The sequence below is a fragment of the Pleurodeles waltl genome, chromosome 4_2, assembly GCF_031143425.1.
Source record: "Pleurodeles waltl isolate 20211129_DDA chromosome 4_2, aPleWal1.hap1.20221129, whole genome shotgun sequence".
Classification (NCBI taxonomy): Eukaryota; Metazoa; Chordata; class Amphibia; order Caudata; family Salamandridae; genus Pleurodeles; species Pleurodeles waltl.
Window position 1 is genome coordinate 471,279,720 of NC_090443.1, and position 25,370 is coordinate 471,305,089.

The following is a 25,370-nucleotide window of genomic DNA, read 5'->3' on the forward strand; positions in this document are numbered from 1 at the left end:
CATATGGTAGTTTTAGGTTCTTTACTTTTCTGATGAAGTAGTTTACTGGTGTATGGCAGAGGACTTGTGTATGAAGGATTCTAGATGTGATACCATGTGGGTTACTGAATTTTAAAAATGATTTAATATAATTTTGATGATAACAAGCAAGCTGTTTCAATGAGGCAACAAAGAAAGCTGTTTTCAGTTTTCTTGATATCAGATTTATAGATGTTTGCCAGAGAAGAAGCTTTTCATTCGGGTCATTTGATCGTATTCAGTCTTCATGATTACCACTTATACAACTCTTGGGAAGCTGTCCTACATCAGTGTTGCAGCCACAAGGAGTACATAAGCGGTACACGTGTGTTTAAGACTTCAGTGATCCAATGGTATAATTATCACACTCACAGGATGTGGTTCTCAAACTGCTGGAAATGGAGATTCGATAGTTTAAATATCAACATGTCAGTGATAAATGTGTCTTGAAGGGACAAGTTGCACCCTTCAAGCAACAAGCATTCTAGTGTACAGAAATGTTATCCTTCCACATATAAACTGGAGTTGTGCTTTGATCAGCAATTGTGCTAATATGGTTGACTAATAACTATTAAAGTTGTTGAAGATTCCACAATTTAAGGACTATAAAACCTAGCACCTTCTGGTGGACTATACTTGTTAATCTACCATCAATCTGAATTTACTTTTGTTCCTTCCAAAGTAATAATGTTTTAACTCCCTTTACTTTCCAATCAAAACAGAAAGCACATCTATCCTTAAAGACCTTATATAGAGTTACAGTCTTCTATCCTTTACAAAGAGGTTATTGTAACTAAAATGTAAATTCTTATGAAAATAAGATCTTCAAGAATCCCAATTTTGTTTCCAAGTTTCAAACTAAATATCTTTAGAGTTCAAAAATCGCAACACTGATACACCTGAAAGACGTGCAGAATACTAACTCAGATTAAAGTAGTTTTTATTTTTAAAAAGGTGTATCAATAGTATGGTGATCATTCACTCCTTGTCATCATGGACAATGTTTCCAGTCCTGGTCTTTCATGTAACATAATGCACTGTGGATGTAAGTCTTAGTTTGCTTTCAATTAACTCACTAAACAAGCTCACCTGTAATTACTGATTTGTATGTTAAAAACCCAGGATTGGTGGATGCTGAGAACTGCCCTTGTGGGTACTGCCAGGTTGTGCAGACATGCACTCTTGACCGAATGCAGCCACCTGGGAGAGGGTGGGCATCACAGAACGGGCAGACCTCTTTTTGGATCAGGTGTTGGCCACATTTGATAGCCCGATGGACGATTATGACATATCTCCAGGCATCTCCCTGACATACACCACACTAGACGTTATTTAAAGCAGTACTGGGACACAGCACATGGGGAACCAGCAACATCTGCATTGTTGCAGGTGCTGTTGACTCTCGGAGGCACACGCCGAGCTGTTACTAACATTTACAGTGCTTTACGCATAGACCGGACAAGCCTTTCACACGCTCAGAACTTACTGGGACTCCGCCCTCCATATAACACTAACAGATAAACAATGGTCACAGTGCCTTTCAGTGCCGAAGATCATATCCACTAATGCCAGGCTTAAATACACACAATTCAATTACCTGCACCATACCTACCTCAATCCCAAGAGACTGGCAAGTATATACCTTGGAGCAGTGGACCTATGTTCAAGATGTCAGTCCAATTAAACTGATTTCATATATACGGTATGTGCATGCTCTCAAATTTCCCCTACTAGAAGTCCATTAATGGGATCCTTGACAGGATAATGGGAGACTAACTCCACAGGGAAAGATTGCATTATAGATTGGGGGTTACATCCCGCACATCACAATGTAAACCTCTTAAATTAATTGACCTGGCGTTGATCCTGGCAAAACGCCGACTAGCTATGCGCTGGAAATCTGCCACAGCTCCACCTATCACACTATGGCTATCTGAATTGTGCACAGGGATACTATCAGAACAGCAGGTGGCGCATACACGTGGCAACTTGGAGGTGGTCAAAATGCACTTTGCCACGCAGGAAACCTGAATGGGCTCACAGTACATAAAGTAGTATGGGTCCGTATAGACTAGGTTTATCACAAACTTACCATTCAGTAACCTCCCCGTTCCCCCCCCCCCCCCCCGAACCGACAACAGGTAGTGTAAATCAAACAAGCGGAGCCCCGCCCATCTTCACGGTCACCTGGCCGCATCAGATAATGGGGCTCAGAATGACAGGATGCAACACTACTTTCTCCACAATCTAGCTCTCACTCACAGGCCCGGACGTACATAATTTATAGTTTAAGGTTGTAACTGTTATAGGCTGACAAGGGTAATGTAATTTTTTATATATATATATATATATATATATATATATATATATATATATATATGATTGCAGGACATAGTTCAGTTGCAAGTGTCATAATGCTGTGAATATATAACATATGTGCCAAATGTGAGATATGTACTATTATCCTGTCGATTAACAGCAATGGGGCTGTAAACCAGATTGAAATGTATGTACTTACGTTATCTGCAACAAGTATTATGTATGGTAATACACCTCTATTTTTTTCTTAAATCAGTGGTTCCCAACCTGTGGTCCGGGGACCCCTGGGGGTCCGCAAAGCCTTCTCAGGGGGTCCGCGAGAGCCTAGAAAATTAAAAAATATTAACTAATATTGACAAATTAGGTCCTCAGCTTCCAGTAATGACTCAGGCGGGGGTCCCCGGGTTCCAATGATGATTCAGTGGGGGTCCCTGGGTTCCATTAATGTTAAGGTGGGGGTCCACAGAAATCAAAAGGTTGGGAACCACTGTCTTAAATCAATAAACTTGTTTTGAAAAAAAACAAAAAACAAGGATTGGAAACAGAGTGCATGATGACACGGAGTGTATTTGTCACCTTTGTCTGTATTAATGGGATTCTGATTACAAATGATCCTCGCCCTTTCTGTTATTGCGCCAAATGGATAAAAAGGGATTTAGATTAAGAACCAAATATGACAAATAATTCCTCCTTTTCTGTTTACACAGGATTAAATTCCCCTGTAATATGGAATCCTACTTCATGTGGCCTATTCTTTGTTATCTTTCTATTTTCAACTCTTAATTTTGCTTTATTTCGTTTTTATTGTGCCCTTGTATCCGAATTCACCAAAAACGGAGGGCATCGGAGCAAAACGTTACCCTTTTTCATTACTGCAGTTCTATTGGGTGCAATATCCAGTGACGTGTTAGTATGCGCCTTCTACATATCATACGTTTTTCCTGGGCATCAATCGGAAACTTGTCCCCAGAACCCAGATCGTCACTAATAAAATGTATCGATTTCTCAAGCTTTTTCTTATACTTTGTGTTAAACTTTTCCTTGACACAGCCTCTTTCTATAACAGGTCAACTTGAGAAGCTTGATTTGAATATCCAAGATGATTAGTGGTACTTGATTCATAGTGCCTTATCTTTGTATTTGGCGAATCTTTGATTGTATCCAAAATGTTTTGGCGGATAGCTTTTTGATCATCATCATCAATTAAAGTTCGCAAAATTGTTGCCAAGAGCTCTAAAACAATCAGAATTGTGTGAGTGGTGCAAAAAGTTAAAGGTGGATACCATTTTTCACTGCTATGAGAACATGAACCCAATGTTCTGTGTTCTCAATAAGGTTGCATCACACCTCACGTTTGACACCCACAAATGCGACAATTATAAACACAAAAGAGCTATCTTTCTCCATTTAATGATGACATATCACCTCTATTTTCCCTGCTAATATTTTCATTTCTTACAGCAGTTACTTTTGCCTGATACAAGTCTTGTAAATGTATATTTGGAAGAGTTAAGTATTTTTGTTAGGTCCATTTGTCCCAATGCGCTCACCCTCATTTACCTTTTCTCCAAAGGAAGGTGTTAGATTGCTTCCAATGCATGAGAATAAGGGATAACACTAATGATAACTAAGGTAGTCATTTCATATACAGAAACGTCTACTCAAATAGTACTATTGTTTAATTCAGTAAGTATTTCCTTGATATATTTAATGTTCAAAATATTTTTTCAAACATGCCCTTCTTGAAGTAACAAAGTGGAAATGCAGGCTTACTTATATATTTTCTAACTTGGCCTGGGAACTTGTTTGAGGAAGGGCACTATGAATTTTCAGGTTTCTTGATCACTGTGAAAAACTCATATGCACAGCAAAAACCTGACTTTCAAACTATTGTTGCTCAAACAAAAAAATTGAAAAACTCCTGGTAAATTCCAAGTAATTTCAGCTATGAGATGTCAAATTTCGAGCCCCCGTTTCCAGTTCGGTCAGCAACATGCTGAGCTGGCATCATGTGCTGGCGAGTCACTAACACATGTCATCAGCACACGAAGTATAATAGCAAACGTCAAGTTGGGGAAGAGGACCCAGACGATAGGTGGAAAAACCAGGCAGTAGATGAGCAAGATGAACGCCAGTGGATCTGCTTGTAGCCCTCTGAGGCACCATCCCTTATCACAAGTCCAGTACAGACACTAATGCAGCACTGCAACACAAAGAACCAACTGCAAAGTGCAAAAGCAGCTTCATAAGTAGGGAACTTTATCAATTGCATTCAGAATGGCTGCTATTTGCTCTCAAATAACTCAAACTGTAATAAGCTTGCATGAAAACTTAGTTTGTGTCACATTTTCCTACTTTCCTTATTCAACTACAGCAAGCATTACCTTTACAGTTGTTCTTAGTACCTGAAAAGAAAAAGAAAAAAAAACACAAAAATAGGTTATTCTATGGCCTTTAAAGTACATACTTTGTACCAACCTAACTAGGCAGAGGATTTCCCTGTGAAGATTTCTTGTACCACAAAACAATCAACTGTTTGCAATAAATGCTAATTCCCCAAACAGCAAAGCCATATTGTTAAGATACAATTTACACTGAATAAAAACATTATAGAAAATGAAATGGAGGCCAGACCAGTTTGCAGATTAAAAGACATATGGGAAATCACAGGACCTAAACCAGCTTTGAAAACTATTAGACTAAATATGTGTTTTCAAGTTGTACTTTCAGGTCGTAATGTTATTAATAATAATAACAATAACAACAACAAAATAATAATAGTGGTGCAACTTATAAATCGCATGGCTACTTCAAACAAAGTGTCCCAGCACTGCAGTCCAACTCCTTAAGGTCCAGAGCACTACCAATGTATTGTAAACTCAACCCAAGGTTAACAGCCAGGTTTGTAATTTTTGTGATGGGTCCTGCCAAAGCTGGGGGGAGGGGGGAAGGGGGAAGGGGGGGAGGGCGCAGGGATTTCCACATTTTTGTAACTAAATAACCAAACGAGGCACCCCTAATGCAAACTCTATCGACTGTAGAGATACTAGCCAGCAGTGCCCCGGAAGAGATCCGATTCCTGGCATGGAGATAAGGTTTGAGGAAAGTATACATAGAGAGGACCCTTATTTGTAAAATCCCTATAGCAAATCCACAGGGCTTTAAAGGAAACTCTGTCTCAGAGGCAACTAGGGCAGCTTGGAGAGTGCAGCCCTCAGAGGCCGGCTTAGGGCGGGCCACCAGGTTCTGCACTCACTGCAGTTTTTTCAGCAAGGTTTAAGACACTCCCAGGGACAAGACATTACAGTAGTCCAGCCTGGACATAAATCAGTGCCTGGACTACTGTTTTCTTTGCAGGCTCTGGCAGGAAACAAAATATTTCTTTAGGGGTCTTTAAGACCTCAAAGCGTTTCCCTCCCAGAGCTGCGATTTTATAATCAAACTTGATCTTCTCATCATACCAAACGCTCAGGTTTTTAACCTTGGGCATGGGTAAAGGGCCAAGAGAGTTCAGCCACCATGCAGTGGCCCAGAGGACTTGTGTTTGCCCAAGATAAGAACCTCTATTTTTCCTGCTTTTAACTTAAGACAGTTGAGATCCATCCATTGGGCAACCTCTGCAAGACAAGATCTCAATGCGGTAGCCACATTGACAGTTTTGTGACAGGGGGATAATGAACTGTGGATCATCTGCATACATAATGATGTTAAAACCGTGACAATCTACTTCTGCCAGAGGGCCCATATATAGATTAAATAGCATTGGGCTCAACTCTCTGGCACTCCCTGATGCAATGGGAAAGGTGCGATCCTGCAGAAACGATACAACCCATTGCAGAGCTGTATCACTGACACCGCAACTCTGTAATTGTTAACAAAACACTAAGGCCCATATTTATACTCTGTTTGTGCTGGATTTGCGTAATTTTCTTTTTTTTTAACGCAAATTTGGCGCATACTTAACTCCATATTTATACTTTGGCACTAGACCCGTCCAGCGCCAAAGTTATGGAGTTGGAGTCATTTTTTGGACGTGAAAACCTACCTTGCGCTAATGACCTGCAAGGTAGGTGTTCCTGTGCAAGAAATGATTAAGGCATGTGCGCCTTATTTATCCTCCCGCGTCATTTTGACGCACAGGAGGAGGCGGACCTTAAAAAATGGCGCCCAGTCAGATTTGCGCTGTTTTTTTTAACGTCTGGGTCAGGGCAGGCATTAAGGGACTTGTGGGCTCATTTCCATGGTCTCAGACAATGGAAGCAGTCCACAGGTGCCCTTACTTGCCCTCAGGGACACCCCCTGCCACCCTCGGCCACCCATGGATGGGGGGGGACCCATATACGGGATGTAGAGGTAAATCATTTTTTATTTTATTTTTTAGGTGGCCTAACTTGGCCCCCCTACATGCCACTGTGCCCAATGGCCATGCCCGGGGGACAGAAGTCTCCGGGGCATGGCCATTGGGCAGGGGGGCATGACTCCTGTCTTTGCTAAAACAGGAGTAATTTCCATGGGGGTTGGGCGTCAAAAAATGACGCTAGTCAGGTTAGAGTAATTTTTTATTACTCTAACCTGACTTGCACCATTCTTTGTCGCACAACCCCCATGCTTCCATACACCTCCGCTGTCCGGTTAAAGTAATTTATTTTGATGCTAATCAGGCCGCAGCGCCAGCTACCGTCATTCCTTAAATATGACGCCCAGCTGGCGCGTTGGAATGCCAGTAGCCGGCGTTAACCTTTTTGAGGCAAACCTGCACTGGCACAGGTTTGCGTCAAAAAGTATAAATTTGGGCCTAAGATCCAACATTAGCAGTGCAACAGTATCACCCGTCTCCAAGATTTGACAAAGAGCTACTGACGCAAGTAATAGGGTAGGCTCTGTACTATAGGAAGGGTGGAAGCCCAACTGTGTACTGTGGAGTAAATTGTTAGCATTGATAAAAGTGGAGAGCTCCTCATACCACTTTTTCCAGGGTTACAGAAAAATAAGTGTAAACAGTAGAATGGGTCTATAATTTTCGGGTTTAGTCGGGTCTAACAAAGGCTTTTTTAAGCAATTTGACCACCATTGCATGCTTCCATCTTTGCAGAACCTGGCCTGATGCCAGGGAAAAGTTAAATAGCTTTTGAAACACAGACTGTACAGCATGTACCCCTCGCTCCAGGATGAAGTGGGAGGCTGGTTCAAGTGGGGAGCCAGACTTAACTGATGCAGTAAGAGGAGACAGTTCCTCAAATCCTAAAGGTTTGAAGTGAAGCAATCTAGAAAAATCCTCTGAAGTTTTGAACCAGGTGTTGAGACAAAGCGTCTCTAGAATGCAGTGGAAAGGAGGCATAAATAGGTGCCACTGTCAGAAAAGTACTGAGCTAAAGCATTACATCCTTCCTCAGAAGGTGTGGTGTAAGCTGAAACTCACGACACTGAGGAGAGGTCAGCAAACATTATGTCCTGAGACAGTAGTCGAAGTTAAAGCTGGCCACACAGGTTACAGGGCACAGTTCATTATCAGAAGAATGACATTTATTTTATCAAATCAAAAGATGTTGAAGAATCACTTGTGAGGCAATAGATTCCTCCACAGAATCACTTACAGTGGCACAAAGTGTAGGCTGATTGTACATTATGCTGCTCTCTCCATCATGTTGCAAATATCTGATGAACCTACTGGTAGTTCCTCTCTCTTCTACGAAATTAATGAAAAGGTCTAATGTGCCAGGGGTACAGAATTTGGAATCTCTCAGCCCAATATAGTTTGATGGTAATGGGTCATGCTTCAGTCACCGAAAAATTGTCAGCTCCTCTGTGGAAGATTCTAATTTGGTAGAGAATCTGCCAGCAAAATTACCTCTGACATAGGGTTATGATGGCAGACTTAGCTGGAGGAGAACCCTTAAAATTAGAATTTAACAGTGCTCCAGACTCTTACCAGCAAGCTTTAAAATCAGCACCCTTTCTATATTTAATACAATAAGATCATCAAAAATGTCACTTCCCAAGTTCTTCTCTCCTAGTCAACAGCTTGGTGATCAGATATAGTTGCCCCTCCAGTAGTACTGTGTTATCCTCAGCAGTAGAAATAGTAGGAACAGCAGCTGGGTGCTCATCATTATCCAGAGTGCCTACCTCTGTTTTCCAGAGCAGAAAGCAATAGCATTCTGACAGTCTTTGGTGATATAACTAGTAGTGAAATACTATGCAAGAAAAGCCGGAAACCTCTCTTAACACTCTTCCAGGTGAGCACTCCACACATTTGACCATTTCTGTTGATGAAGATTACTATATTGTCGCCCAGTTTCATCACAGCAAAGTTTTTAGGCTACTCAGATTGGAAGAAATATCATCCAACTGTCCTATGCTAGTCCACCAATATTTGGCCCACAAAATCAGAATGCAGAGCATTCCGCTTCAATTCTGCTCCACAAGCTGGTCTCCTAACCACATTGGATGCATTCCTAGATAAATCATGGGGCCTGGCCAAGACATATGACCCAACATGCAGCAATTGTAGTAGACCATTGAAGCAATTTCGGTTCTCAGACAAAGTTGTCTAGTTAGGAGTATTCAAATACCGCAACAATAGCAGGGCCACTCTTAGGGCAACTGTCACTTCCTAGATTGGAACATTACTTGCCACGGAAGGTCATGACTAGGCTAAACCACATTCCAATCCAGGGTGGTGAAATCCTGGTTGAAAATGGGTGTGGGATCAGACTAGAATGTGTCTCAGCGTACTGCACTATTACCTTGTGTGTTTGTGCTCTAGTAGAGTAGAAACAAATACAGAAATGGTATGTGTAGGAAATGACCTTCTTTTGAGTCGTTAATCTAGGGACTTTGGTGATTCACCAAGCAAGGTTTGTGGTTACTGCTTGTGGAGGCTGATTAACGAATGCTTGTGGAGAATTGTGAGCTGAGAGGCTAAGTTATTTCTGGCTCTACCACAAAGCAGGTTTCCAATGAAGAAGTAGTTCCTTTTACTTCAATGCATCCCAGTATTTTAGTATGCCTACATTTACCGAAGACATAACATTTTAATAGTACATTTCTGCCATTTGCATTTTGTCTTGATTTTCATAAACAATGCATACCTTCCTTTGTACTTCCACATCCTGCAAGGAAAAAAAGGGCAGAGATCAGGACACTGACTGCAAAAATTTAATTTATTTTTTATTAAGAGGGTGATTAGCAGTAGATTTGTATCCTTAATTTTGAATGCTTCACGTACCTTTGTCAACTGTAGCATTCCTGTTGAGTTGCTTACTTTGGTGGATTAAGAGGCTGAGGCGTGCAATATCAGCAGCACAACGTTTACATTCTCTGCAATATTCCATTTCAAACTATTGAATTATCTGAGCAGCAACATTGTTACCGCTTTGAATTTGAGGGAATTCATTATCCTGATCTTTCAATTAATAGCCATATATTTCAAGTCTATTTCATGAGCTTCTAGCACCTCAAATTTGAAGGTAGCAAAGACAGCTATCCCGGTATTTTAAAGGTTTACCCCTGTATAACTTGCTTTTTTAATAATTTTAATCAAGCACTTTTTGCATAGTCTGTTATGAGCAGTGAGATGTAGAATTTCAAGCCCCTGTTTGTAGTTCGCTATGCAACATGCCTAGCGGGCTTCGTGTGCTCACGAGTCACTGACTCATCACTGCACACAAAGTATAGTAGCTGAAAGTCTATTTTTTTTTTAATGCTCATAGGTTACATTTATCAAATTATCTCTGTGTTGTCAGAGAAGAATAGGTTGGAGCCAATATATAGACACATTTAGTTCTAAGTGAGGAGTCAAGGTCTTATCTAAACAGTTACCATTAATAGTATTGGGCACCTTCATCACAATCCTGATCTTTTCACTTTTTAGTAAACTATACATTTGAAGACTTGACTTTATGTGCTTCCAGGACTGAACAAATTAACCTATTGAAAATGCCTGTCCATGCTTTTCAAATGCTTACCAGATTACTTACTGAATTCTTTTCTAGTATAAATCAACCACTTCTTGCAATGGGATTAATCACTCTAAATTACTCATACACTGTCCGTTGGCTGCTGAGAGAGCATAACTTGGCTGTGCCATTACAACTCCTAAAACATGAAGGGAAGGGATGGTCGTTCTCTGCTCAATATAAGAAATGTTTTCATTTAAATGTGGTGATGGTGGAATATACGAGTAAAGTGCACAGATGAATGCAATGTTTCATGTATGCCATATTTTATCATTGTTTTGAAAGAATGTTTATGTGATAGTATTTTAGAAATGTTATTCTTTATAACCATTATATATTTGGCATAAGAGATGTTTACAATTTAACCTGAAAGTGTATTCGTGCTTCATTAGTCTGGAGAAAGTGAAGGCCCACATATACATTTTCTTCTGCGTTTTAACCTTCAATATGAAGCTTGTGTTTTTTAATGTTTTTCTAAAGCTGTAGGTGTCAGGATCTGAGACAGAGTTAAGTGAGCTCATGGTTTGGGAAAATAAAAGCCCTGAGCAGCTCTTATTAAGGACAAGTATCCTGAGTTGGCAGATGTAACTCCTGTAAAGTTCTAAAGCACAAGGGTCTACCAAGGTAGACACAAACTTCAGAAGGCTCAAACGTCAATTTGCAACTTGTCATTTGTGGTTGTTTTTGAACTGGGAAAGGTATTTGCCTGTCAGATCACCCTTGGAACAATCAAAATGTAAGTGTGAAATAGTTAGCAGTAAGCTTCAGATTTCTTTTGCCTTTAGTTGAAGGCAGACATTATTTAGATACATCTCTTGAACTTTAAATTCTATTTGGCTTCATGCCACCATACTTCTTTTGATGGAAACTTCTACAGAAGTTAGGATTTTAGATCAGATGGTTATTCTGTACATTTATACTAGGATTTTGAGACTCACATATATAAGTTTGACTTTGAGTCTGAAATAAAGCCTTTTGAACTGTAAGTTGGTCTCTGGAATTGAATGTATGACCATCAAATTACACTAATTAATTTAAATAATTTGATGAATTGCCTCCTCATCTTTCAGCATAGACAAGAAACTCCATTGGACCTCCGATTTTGAACTAGAGCCTAGTGCTGGATCACCCCTATCCATTAAATTGCATTGTTATTTTATCCTTAGCATATAAATTAATAGTATCAAACTCTTTTAGTCTCACATTAAACTTGCCATTTGGTGCTGCCGCTCATTCCTTATTTTTTCTAGAGTGGTCAATATTTATTACCCTGCTAAAGTAAGAACTTATTGTCTGATGATCTAAACATGTTCAGACCATTATAGGTTGAAAAACAATATTCACAACTTTAGAAATTCTTACTATAACCCAGATAAGCACCCAGTGCTGCAGTAGCCCTTTTTGCTTTTGAATGATGATATCAAACACCCACTCTTTTACATCAATCCTTCTCAACAACCCATTTCCCATTTGTAGATAGCTTTCTGAACATTTTACGAGTTGGATTCACAATGATGTCTGTGTAAGTTGAACTTGCATGTGCAAATGGCTTGACAAGTGAAAATTCACTTTTGAAATTCATCAAACACAAACTAGTAACTTTCGAAGCATTTACTAAAGCATAATATTATCTCAAAATTGCTATTAGTGCTATTATTCACAACTAAAATTTCCCTTAGGAACTGGAAAAGGGCATTCGAGATCAGGGATGCTACACAAGTTAGAAACACCCTCAATCTTTTGAGTTGCTAGATTCTAATAAGGCGCCGCTCATTTCAATCCCAGTTAAGTCAGACATTTATTGCTTTACATCATGCTGACACATTGACAGTATTATCTTCTTGGTAAAGTATTTGTGATGGGACAGTCAATAGCTTAAGCAGTCAAAATCCCCTGACGCAATATTTAATAGAAGCACTATTTATCCCCCTTTAAGATTTCTGCCACGGAACAGCCAGGTTCTTTTATGTACAACATTTCTACTTCCATACGTTTTTGTCAAGAGTTCAATGCTTCTGCTTGGCTTATAATTTCCTGCTGGACAAAATGTGTCTTTTCTCCTGCATAAGAATTATTCTCCTATACACAATCGCAGACCATGACACACTTGAAAATGTCATTAGCTTTTCTTTAGACAGTCTTGAATACCAAGGGATTTTACTCAATATACTGGAAATGCAAGTCTAATCCGCAATGTTTTCCCAAAAGGTTTGTCAAATTCCTTCTCACAACATGCATTATTGTTGCACTGCACGTAGTCTCTCAGGAACTCCAAGACTTAAGCGTACCTTGTACTTTCAGTGAATGGTTGTTGCTGCCGTCTAAGCACACTGGATGCATTTATAGTGTCTGACCTCGATGCAAGACCTAGCCATGCAGTTATTGTAGTAGACCATTTAAACACTTGTAATTTTAAGACGAGTGGCCTAGCTAGGAGTAAGCTTCACATATAGAAACCATTGCTGGACCACTCGTAGCTCAAACACTCATCTCTTACTAGACTGGAACATTGCTTACCAGGGAAGGTTCCACATAGCCTACAACATTTTGCTTTCCAGGACAGTGAAAGCCTGGCTGAGAAATGAGGTGCTGTACCATTATGTTTAGTGTGTGTGTGCATTCTGGTCGAGTAGAACAGAATAGTGAGAATAGTATGTTCAGGGGGGGTAACAGTGCGGGGGGGGGGAGGACACTCAAGGGACATCTAGTGGACATTTGGGTGAGAAGTCTGAGCTGAAATGTATTTCTTATGGCTCTACCATATGACCGGTTCTTTAAAAAGAAGTTCTTGATACTTCAAGGTGTGCTCGTACTTTACTATGCCTAAATTCACCTGAGATATATCATGTTATGGTAAATTCCCACCATTTATATTTCAGTTGTAAAAATCATATATTCGATTACTTTATTTTAATCTCCAGTGGGGTGGGGGGTTGTGGGTTTTAAGAATATTTGGTAAGTATGATTTGAGAACAATATCCATCTGCAACTATAATTTAGATTGCATTATTCTAAAAGCATTGGGCTCCAAAGATCTGCATTTCTCTCATCCACATTATTAAGTCAATGAAGTATAGAAGGTGAGCTGAGTTCCTTACCAGCAAGACAAATAGTGCATTTGTGTCCTGTTGTCAGAACCTACACCTACCTTGATTTTGATTTCCATACCCTGCAAAAAAAGATAGACAATATCAGATGACATTGTGGCAGTGAAAATTAATTTATAAAGTAGTGCTGAGAGAGTGCTTAACACTGCTAAATGGTAGCCTTGTATCCCGGTAATCTATTTTGAATGCTTGTCTTTTCCCACTTACATTTGTCAACTCCTGCAATACTGAGGAGTTACTCAGTTTAGTGTATTCTAAAAATGGACTGTGCACAGATCAGCAGCATTTGGTTATTTGATAACCTCTGTTCCTTGTTTCAAAGTACAAAATCATAAAACCACATGAGCTGCAGCTTCTTTAAACCCTAGTTTTTTGGCAACTTCATCATTATCATCATTGCTAATTCTTAGTCAACCATAAATTGGAAGACTTGGTTTGATGAGTTCCCGCTGCTGCACAAACAAGGCTTCCAAAAAATGGTACTCCTGTTTCAAATGCATACCCCTGTATAGTTCTTGTGCTGGTTTCTATCACTCACTTCTTGCATTATAATTAAGGCTCTCAGCTTTCTGTTTTTATTGATTTTTACAGAGAAAAATTTATTTGCTGTTTACTTTTTAAAAACGGAAAATACTGAAAATTAGGTTTCTTTTGGACGACTATCCACGTTGTAGTCTATGAATTTCAAGCCAACACCCGAGTAGATAGATAGCATTGGGAGTTTAAAAAAAAAAAAAAAAAAAAAAAAAAAGTGTCAGCGCTTGTCACTGGGACTATGACTATCAACTTGCACTGGGCCCTAGGACACAGTCCCTATAATCAACTACACCTGGCCAACTGCACCGCGCTATAAAGCGAATTACCAAGCCTCGGGGCCGCGAGCATCCGCATCTATCCAAGGCTGGGCTGCGCCACCCCTCTGTGCACCTGACAATCTTGATAGTGCATTAAAGATTCTGATTATTCAAAGCTGCTATGCTGCCCAAGTATCCTCTGCATATTCACCAGTTTCTTTGGGCAGAGTGGCCGTACCTAAAATGGAAACGCCCACCATGGAGTTATCGGCAAGTAAAAAGGGTGATAAACATACAAATGTAATTAATTATTGTCTAACATGTCTACGAACAATGACCCTAAGCGTCCTACTACCAGTGTATTTAATCCTCTGCCTCCTGCAAGTACATTTTGTACAAATGTAGGGGAGACTAACACATCCATTATAATATCTGTTAATAAAAGATATGGGCAGCATAATTCTAATATGAGTAGAGGTGTCCAGCTCTCCCTGGGAGGTACAACATTGGTTGTGATCTCAAAAAAGGATCCAGTTCTTAATCAAGGTCAGGATGAGACCTGTTATCAGTTCAAAAATAAGGTGGGGCAATGGTTCACCCGAAACTCGGATCTCAATAGTCATGATTACCTCTGAAAACATTTTAAATGTTGAAGGGGTACACTGGATTGGTCCTCAACCAAAAGATGATATAGAGGATTATATAGTGGTGAACTTTGCAAATAAATTTGTCATTGGGTCTTTATTGGAACATCTCTCCGGGTCCAAAACTGTAGCTTGGAGTATAAAAGCAGTGCCCCTTAACTACTTTTACAAACCTCCTGCTTTGAGGGCTCATAAAGTCTTACTTGAAAACGATCCTCCTCAAAATGTGTATAATATTCCTATTTCTAATCGTTTTGCACCCTTGGAACAGGTCGACTGGCATCTACCAATTGTGTTCAAGCATGAGGTGATCTTTTGGGCTTTTCCCCTCTGAATCCTCTGGAACGACTACTGGGCCCTAAATAAAACCTATGACTTATTCTTTTCCAAGATATCCTGGCTCCTGTGAGGAGTCCCAGGTGGTTGTGGTGACAAGAACTCCTCCCTGAACTCAGAGGGTCATTGATTCAAGTGGTCTTGGTAAATGTTTTGCTACAAATATAGCTAGAGCGATAAGCATTGCTATGCCATCATCACATATAAAGGATACTTCTAAACTTGTTACTCCTAAACAGTGATTTTAAATGTTTATTCTGGATTGTGGCTGTTCATTTAAACAAGGTGAAGAATGAGGATTAGCATAACTAGTTTAGAGTTATAACATAGCATGTTTCCAGTAAACATGGATTAGAAACATGGGGCCTGAATGTGACGGATATACCACCAGCTGTATTACGAGTTCCACAGGATATAATGGACTCGTAATACGGCTGGTGGTATATCCGTCACTTTACTGTCAATTTTTGGAACGGATTAACACCTCCTCCAAAGTTGTAATCAGGCCCATGGTCTTCGATGGCTTTCATCCAATGTAGACAACGGCAGTAACTTCTAGAGGTGGCCACTTAACTCTAATCTCTATTACTTTTCAAACAATGATCATTAAAGCTTTTTTAGATTACTCTCATTTTCAAGTAATGACCATCTTATTTGATCAAAAGTTAGTTCTTGTCATAGTGAATTTTTATCACAACAATTTTTCTCAAAATAATGTGGATACATCTGTGACATTTCATAACACTTTTAGCCGCTGTGTGGATGAATTTACAACCAAATATTTTGTCATGTGAGGAGGTGATTTTAACTGTAGGTTATGTACTATATCAGATTTGAATGTCAGTGGGATGTTTGAAAGGAACTCTGATGATTTTGCCCATTTTGAGCATACCCTTTGTGGTGCTATTTTTAATTCGATAATGAATAGGGTGTCTCTCTTCTTAAATATTGATCTTATTAAACACCGAAATGCACATCTCTTTTACAGGCTGAGGGCAAGGCAACCAGATAAATTTGATTGTGTTTTCTCAAATTTGTAAGCTGCAGGCCAAGTTTGAAATGAAGCCAAGCTGTTTACGTGACCACTATCCCATCCTTATTACTCGACCCTGGCAAGCATCAACTCCCTTCTGTTGATGTGTCTAATATTGCAGTAACACACTAAGATAAGGGCATCAGACCCAGGTAAGCAACCATAAATTCTAACTTGAGGAATTACAAAAGTGGGGGAGGTGGGGTCAAGTCACAATTTACTAGAATGAGGTTTCTACCCCTAAGGTGGTTTTAAGTGCTTTTTAAAAGATGTGTCAATCTATTATGGACCTTTTGACTTCCCAAAGAAAAAAACGAAAATGTAAGTGCAGGAGAGGGTTTGATAGAAATTGTTCTGAGTTGCATAAAAATCTTATATATGCCTTGAAGCAGGTCCCTCATGGTGAGAGTTAGACGTGCATATAGACAGGCCATATCGCAGAGGGAAAAGGACATCACAACAGAAGCTTGGAATAAACTCTATGGGGGAAGCATGAACTACGATTTGCACCTTTTTTGGAAAACTGTTAATGATCTTTTTTTTTGTTGTTTTTTTTTTGTTTTTAACAGTTGATTATAATACACAGATTGATGTAAACATCACACCACAAGACTGAGTGGAGTACTTCTCGAACTTATATAGCAGCAGTGAGGAATTGTATAGTCACTATATGAAAAGTGCCTCTATTGGCAACAGTGAGAAACTGCCAATAAATCCTCCCTCATGTGAAGAAGTTCTCTTCTTTCAATTGTTCACGGATAAATAAGGACTCTGACCCAGATGGGGTCTCAGTTGATCTTTTAGATAATCTTGATCAATGGGTTCAAGCAACTCAATGCATATTCCAAGGCATACATAATTATAAATTACATTAATTTAAAAAACAAGTCCGTATATACCATTCAGCCACAAGGAACTTGCTAACTGCATGGATCAAGATAACAAAGGTATCGCTCTTTAAAATCCTAAGGGCAGCAGCAAATTGCCTAAAGCCCAGCATCTGACAAACTGGACGAATCCACTTACCTCAGAGGAGGACTACGCTGTGCAAAAGAACATGAAATGTTCAACTGATTCCAAAGCAGTATTACAGCATGGACATAAGTTAGGTACCGGTAATGACCTCCAACTGCCAGCAAAAGACAGTAGCGGTAAGCACCCATAATGAAAATGGGCATACAAACTCTTTCCCAGAGTGTCGGGTTTAAGATCTAAATAGGGCTCGAACTCGGAATACCATTTAAAACCGAGAAAAGCATTGGTCAATAGTCCATGTGATGAGCCAAGGAGATCGTTAGTCCTAACATAGGACCAGTAAGCTATTATTTAAAAGGCAGTTTATGGGCCTTCTCTAAGTCTTGTGGGTTCTCCCAATAGTTCCTAAGCGCTAGGGTGCAAAACCAGACACGTGCCTAAAACATGGGATAGAGGCCTTTAACTTGTTCTGTGCCTTGGACGAGGTGATCTTGTCCAAGGCACCGGTTTCCGGGTGCCTTGGACGAGACCACCTCGTCTTGCACCCAGGAACCGGGGGGAGCGCTAGCGCTCCCCCCATGGGCCCCCCACCCACAGACCCCGGTTGTGGATGGAGGGGGAATCCCTTCCCCTTCCACCCCCGACCCCCCCGTGACGTCAGCGCATCACAGAGGCCACCTCCTTCCAGCGCGTTCTTCCGATCACGTGGAGGAGGCCGAGAGAGGCTTCAAAGAGAAGGAAATTAATTTCCGTCCCTTTGAAGTCTCTCTCAGCGTTTCAAAAGCCAGATTGTAAAGCAATCCGGATTTTGAAACGCCCACTAGACACCAGGGATTTATTTTGAAAACGGAAATTGGCATAAGGGAGTGACCCCTTGGGCAAGGGTCGCTCCGGGGGGGGGGCATTTTTTTTATTTAAGGTCTTTTCTGCCCCCCTTGGTTATTAGGCCGATCTGCCTCTAGGCACCAGGGATTATTATTATTTTTTTTAAGAGGTGGGGAGCGACCCCTTAGGCAAGGGTCGCTCCCCTAGGGGGCAAATAACATTTAGGCCATTTCTGCCCCCAAGGGAGACAGAAACCACTAGACACCAGGGAGCTTTTTTTTTTCTTCGTGAATTTCATGCACGGGGAGCGACCCCATAGGTAAGGGTCGTTTCCCTGGGGGAAAAATTTTAGGCAATTTCTGCCCCCCCTGGGGGGCAGATCAGCCTATTTTAATTAGGCCAATCTGCCCCCTTTGGGGGCAGATCGGCCGATTTTAGGTCAATCTGACCCCAAAGGGGGCAGAAACCACTAGGCACCGGGGATCTTTTTTTTGCACCAATGTCACGCAAGGGGAGCGACCCCGTAGGCAAGGGGAGCGACCCCGTAGGCAAGGGTCGCTCCCTGGGGGGGGGAGGGATTTATTTTAGGCCATTTCTGCCCCCCCGGGGGCAGGTTGGCCTATGGTTATTAGGCTGATCTGCCCCCAGGGGGGGCAGAAACCTCAAGGTGCCAGGGCTAATTTGTTTTTGTGTTTTTTGTTTGCTTGTTTTTTTCAGAGATGGGGAGCAACCCATTAGGCAAGGGTCGCTCCCCTGGGGGGCAAATTGTATTTAGATCATTTCTTCCCCCCTTGTGGGCAAATCAGGCGACTTTAGGTCAATCTGTCCCCAAGGGGGGCAGAAACAAATAGGCACCGGGGATCTTTTTTTTTGTGCCAATGTCACGCAAGGGGAGCGACCCCGTAGGCAAGGGTCGCTCCCTGGGGGGGGGGGGGAATTTATTTTAGGCCATTTCTGCCCCCCCCGGGGGCAGGTTGGCCTATGGTTATTAGGCTGATCTGCCCCCAGGGGGGGCAGAAACCTCTAGGTGCCAGGGCTAATTTGTTTTTGTGTTTATTGTTTGCTTGTTTTTTTCAGAGATGGGGAGCAACCCATTAGGCAAGGGTCGCTCCCCTGGGGGGGAAATTGTATTTAGACCATTTCTGCCCTCCTTGTGGGCAAATCAGCCGATTTTAGGTCAATCTGCCTCCAAGGGGGGCAGAAACAAATAGGCACCGGGGATCTTTTTTTTTTGTGCCAATGTCACGCAGGGGGAGCGACCCCGTAGGGGGGCATATTTATTTTAGGCCATTTCTGCCCCCCCTGGGGCCGGCTGAGCTAGAGGCCAAAATCTACAGGTAGGCACTTTGCAAAAAACACCTCTGTTTTCTGTCAAAAAATGGGATGTGCCCACGTTGTGTTTTGGGGCATTTCCTGTTGCGGGCGCTAGACCTACCCACACAAGTGAGGTATAATTTTTATCGGGAGACTCGGGGAGCGCTGGGTGGAAGGAAATTTGTGGCTCCTCTCAGATTCCAGAACTTTCTGTCACCGAAATGTGAGGAAAATGTGTTTTTTTAGCCATATTTTGAGGTTTGCAAAGGATTCTGGGTAACAGAACCTGGTCAGAGCCCCACAAGTCACCCAACCTTGGATTCCCCTAGGTCTTAAGTTTTCAAAAACTTGCTGGTTTGGTAGGTTTCCCTAGGTGCCGGCTGAGCTAGAGGCCAAAATCTACAGGTAGGCACTTTGCAAAAAAAAAAAACTGTTTTCTGTCAAAAAATGGGATGTGTCCACATTGTGTTTTGGGGCACTTCCTGTTGCAGGCGCTAGGCCTACCCACACAAGGGAGGTATCATTTTTATCGGGAGACTTGGGGAAACATAGAATAGCAAAACAAGTGTTATCGCCCCTTGTCTTTCTCTACATTTTTTCCTTCAGAGATGTGCAAATAACCCTTGCTCCTCAACACCTTATCAATCTTGTGCCCATTTTGGAAATACAAAGGTTTTCTTGATAGCTATTTTTCACTCTTTATATTTCAGCAGATGAATTGCTGTATACCCGGTATAGAATGAAAACCCACTGCAGACGTAATGCCAGGGGAATCCTGGGCATTTCTAATAGTGTAAGTGCCCCCTAAAGATATTTGTAGGAATTGAGTCAAATAAATTATTTTTTCACTTTTCCCTCTATTACACCATCGGGAGACTCCACAACCAGGGTAGATATATCCCTATGGCTTATTATACAGAAAATTAGAACAGTTTATTAAACTTTATAATAAATGTATGTGACTATTATATGTTAAATATCAATGTAAATTACCTTCAGATATTTTAAATGTACAACAAAATTAGGAAAAGCTGTAGCACTATTACCTTGATTTTGAGTTAACAGTGTAATTTAAATATAATTAAATGTGAATTGATTTTCTAAAGTTAAAAACTAGATTTCTACTTAAAAAGTAGTTTGTTCTTATTTAATTATTAAATTGCTGTATAGAATTAAAAGTAGTTTCATTACATGTTAATAAAAAATAATGTATTAATTTATACATTCAGAAAATGTTGGCAAATATTTTACATTACATGACAAATGTTTTATTTTTACATTTTTAACCTTAAAGTATATTTATGTATATTTTCAACTATTTTAAATAATTTATTATTTCCTATAACATTTTATTGCAAGTCTGCACCACCAATATTTTCTATTGGAGGGCCAGGACCAGTGGCTGGCCCGGTGTGATGCTGGACTTACTACTGTTTCGTTGTGACAGTAGTTACTTCCGCTCTTAAATCCGGCTCCACACCCTCTTTCATGGAGTGGAGAGGTGTAAATCTACCTTTTAGGGTATGTTTATACTCAGATTTTGTGAATATCCCAAAGTAGTAAAGTTACTAAAAGTGTAATAGTAAACCTATATGTGTAAGTTACTGTTGTAAATAGCCCTGTAAAAAACACAGTTATAAAAATGAAGAGGGATTCTGTGTTACCACTGCTTCTGCACTACACAGAAAATTAACACAGGAACTGTTGCATGCCACTGGGAGCTACTAAGCGGATCTAAAAGCATCAGAAATTATTGATGTTTTATGAGGGGGTCTCATCCAATTACTCCCCTCAAGATAAGCCACTGATTAAATGTGAACTATGTTATTGACAAAGTAATCCTTGACATTGTTAACCCCTTCGGTGCAGAGGACAGTTTAAAGCTGTACTCTGCACTGTCCTCATGTGCTGAGAATGGCTCCAAGCCCTCCTCACACACAAGGCAGGAAATCCCTCTGCTGTTTGGCCTCGGTGGCTGGGGAAGAGCTTCCCCAACAGCGCAAGCCATTACTCTCCCCACTGTAATGACAATCAGCGTGCATGGCAAGCAGACATCATTACATTGAAAGTAAAAGTGAAATGAGCTGATTGGCTCTTAGCCCTTTCCCTGTTTCAGTGCCTGAGGGCGTATATCATCCCCCTGAGCACAAACGCACACTGGACAGGTATCACTGGAAATAGTACCTAGTGGATGTGTGTTGGTGAATCGCCTCAGGGGGACGATCCCCTAGCAGGAATCCACCCACTAGACATCAGGGAGGGAGGAGTAGTGCCAAGGGCAAGGGCTGGTGCTCCCCTCCTTGCTTTTGTTGCCAGAAATGCAGATTTCTAGGCACATGGTAGACTCGCAGAGTTTCAAGCAGAAAAGGCAAACTTCAGGTGATGTTGCCTCACCTCTTGGAAACTGACATCGCTTCACATACTCTGCAGAGCACTCTTCCTTGGTCAAGGAGAACATGGGACTTGAAGAATGTGTATGACAATTGTATACATGTTTTCCAGACAGGGGTTGTGGATCCAGTGTCTCAAACTTCACTACCTGTTTGGATTGGTTCTCATTTTAAGTGTAGCTCTCAGGCTGATCTCCAGACACAGCCTATGTGTAATGTAATATTTTTCACAGCAAGTAGCATTGGGGCTGTCTCAGGGCAGAAGCGCCCATCCCATGGTCAAAACGCAAGTGTTCTCTGCATCATCAGCCTTCTTACACAGTAAGGAGGAAGACAAAGGGGCAGGGATGGTCTACAAACTTCCATACCATAAACAACCAAAACTACAGCCGCATCCTCCACTGCTACCATCAACCAAATGGCAGCACTCAACAACAAAATAATCAATAGCTCCTTGTAAACCAATCCTTCATGGAATTTCTGAAACCTTGTCTCCATCCTCCTAAATTCAGTATCTAGATTGTCACCCTCAAGCTACTGTAATACAGGCAACACACTTCCTCGATCCATGGAATCTCTTGTTACGGTAGCTTCAGTACTCTAATGGCAACAAACAGCCTTATCACCAAATAAGTACTAGATGCATACAACAGATACACAAGATTACTCTTTCACACTCTGTAGCATTCTAATGTCACAGAAGGCACTGTCCTCATATCGCAGCAGCCTAAATCACTGGCTTGACTGACATCATAAGAAAAACACTTGGTCTGCTGGACAATATCTGGCATAATGTACAGCACCTTGATATCACTGGATTCACCCAATTATGAAGGGCAGCTTATTGTCACTGGAAGCAGAACAGTAATACAGGTTATGTGGGTGCAGGTTATGGGGGTGCTTGGAACTCACTGGAATATGGACCTCAGGCAAGTGGACAACTTGCTATTTTAGATACACAATGGATTTCAATCAATGCAACTTCATAATTTCAGTTAGACATTTTTAATTCACTTTAAATAGGTTGCTATTTCAAACCAGCTTCTCATGTCAGTTTAGTCATCCTTACCTGTGCCATTGGTCTCAGTAGCTGAAAAAGGAAGGGAAAATAGGTCATTTGTATTGTCCTTAATCAGACAGATGGATGGTTTTTTTCAACGCCATTTAGGGAGAGTTCACCATTCTGGTGATTTCCTCATGAATTACTCCTGCTGTGTATGCTTATGAACAGCACACCAAAGAGTGAGAAGGGGCAGCCTGTTCCTCTTCTCTAACTACATATAATATACCACTAAAGAGAACAAGCTTACTACTACTATATCATGTGTGTCATCAATTTCATCCCACTAACCTAACACATGAACCTCTTGTTTTATTTAAAAAAAATGTTAAGGAAAAAACAAAATGTTTTTCAACAAAACAAGAGGTTTTGTGTCGTAAGGTAGCAGAATGACATTGATGACATGATATAGTAGTACGCTTGTTCTCTCTGGCAGCATATTTACAAAACATAATTGGTTTCATTATGGAACATTAGGTAGTAAATTTTCGTACTGAGATTTCCTGAATGGAGAGGGATGTTGTTGCATTTCGAAGATGAGTGCTAGTATGAAAACCCAGCAAGAGGATAGAGGAACTTGATTTAGGAAAAAAGTATGTGAATCCCAACACAAGCTAGAACATACCCAACTCAGCCTCCATCTTCAGACCGAATTTCCAACCTACAAGCATGAAACATTCACACTAATGGCATCACAGTCCTCATGGCTCACAACATTCTGCTCCAGCCTAGAACAAATGACACCAGGCTAGAACACAAGTGTTGTGGTTTGCACTAGAATCCTTGGCTGGAATGCAGTGAGGTGACAGCATTCCAGGCAGTGTCAAGCTTCTGGGGGAGATTTAAATGTGGTCAGTTACAATCGGATCACTGCCTGAGGAGGCTGGATATACATGCTACGAACCTAATAAAGGTTTATGAAGAACCTTTGAAGTGAAAAGCATATTCTTAACAAGACTGGATACCATACATCTTCCTCCTCACAAAGAACATCACCACAACAACGTAAGATTACTTAAAAAAAACATGTAAGAAAAAGAATGCACATGGCCAAACTAGAAGAACACAACTTGTGTGAACTATAATATTCAAGTCAGGATGAAGCAGTGATAGTAAAATAGAACTTCATGAACCACGCCCACACGCATAAGATATAAGCTCAAAACCAAACCATGGGGGGGGAGGGTGTGGCTTCGCCACTGAAGATGTTGGACGTAGAAGGCCCGCTGTAATCCAGCCACATGCATAGGCAGGCATCCTAAATACATTAATTGAGAGGGCTATTGCACATCGACTCGAGGTGAGGAACTCTGAAATCCTAGAAGGAAGATTAAATCAGTTGATGAGTGAGGCCTGGTAGTGACCTACACGTTGGTAGAGGAGAGAGCTAGAGGCAGCCTTCTACCTGTATCCAGCTTACTGCCATCAAGGGGCAGAGGGCAGCTGGGGCAATATCTGCCATCTCGCCTTATTTCCTGTGAAAAGCAGGTGGGCCTCCCCCTGTGAGCGGCCTGTGTCGGCAGTTGTCTGGCCCCCACTGAATGACTGCTGCAAAGCTCCCAACATGAGGAAGCATGGGGCCAAGTGACCAGGCTCGAGCTGCGACGCCCTATTGATACTTTGCCAAGAGGCAGAGACGAGCTATGTCCTGATTGGCATTGAGTGCTGGGGCTTCGGCAGTCAGGTCAGCCACACTGGAGAGGATAGAAGGTCCTGGTCGGCACCTCAGTGGGAGCATCTGAGCTTAAGAGAGATCCAGTCCGAATGAGGGGTTGTATCCCTGGGCACGGTTTTGAGTCTGTCCTAAAGGAAAAGTAAGTACCAAAGACTGCTCCTAGGCTGGTAGATGCTGCTCCTCTGACCTTGGGAAGTAGTGCTGCCATGGAGCATTTGCACCATGAGGCTGGGGGGCCACTGACTCGGTGTCCTGGTCAGGCTGTGGGGAGGGAGGGTGGATTACACTCTGTAGCAACTAGTGAGCCACTGGTGAGAATAGTCACTCCGGGCCTTACATAGGCTACGATCCCAAGTTAGAAATGTGTGCCACAGTCTCCTAGAATGCCCAGCGGAAGGGTTTACATTTTGCCGATTGGACATGAGGAGACTAACACAAGACATCTGAAAGCTAACCTACCCACTTTTGGAGGCAACCAACTTCCAATCTTCCTGAGGCATTAGGTGGCATTACAAAAGAGTCCCAGCATCCGTAGGGCCCTTGTTCTGCTCCGCTGGCCTTTAGTTTCCTTATTGAATCTCTCCCACCTCCGTGTTGGTGCTTACAATGTGGAAAGAAACATAAGGCTCCAACCTTTCAAGGAACAATTGATAGATTCAGCAAGCCAACAGCTGCCCCAGATGGGCACCCCTTTGGGCCATCAACACTATCAGCAGACTGCCAAAGACCATACATCATTAATTCTGCAGGCCATCCAATTTAAGATTTTTATTGGAGGGAAATATTTGTGAACATAACATCGACTTATCCCTGCTCTGCCAAGAATGGTGGAAACCAGTGTCTAGGGTCACAGAGACCAAGGGCAGTATCTCAGTAGCTGAGATCTCACTGTACACTTTCCAGATCAAGATCGCAGCCCTCC

The 25,370-nt window shown here is 41.5% G+C and overlaps 1 protein-coding gene across 1 annotated transcript in view; it reads right to left on the minus strand.

The window, feature by feature from the left end:
• Positions 1-25,370, minus strand: part of LOC138292925 (vespryn-21-like) — a 270,086-nt gene that overhangs the window by 47,102 nt on the left and 197,614 nt on the right. The window contains exons 6-9 of the mRNA XM_069231804.1: positions 22,783-22,803; positions 13,444-13,464; positions 9,429-9,449; positions 4,722-4,742 (exon numbers count right to left, since the gene is read on the minus strand). Of these exons, the coding sequence (XP_069087905.1) occupies positions 4,722-4,742; positions 9,429-9,449; positions 13,444-13,464; positions 22,783-22,803 (84 nt within the window). The remainder of the gene's footprint in view (positions 1-4,721; positions 4,743-9,428; positions 9,450-13,443; positions 13,465-22,782; positions 22,804-25,370) is intronic.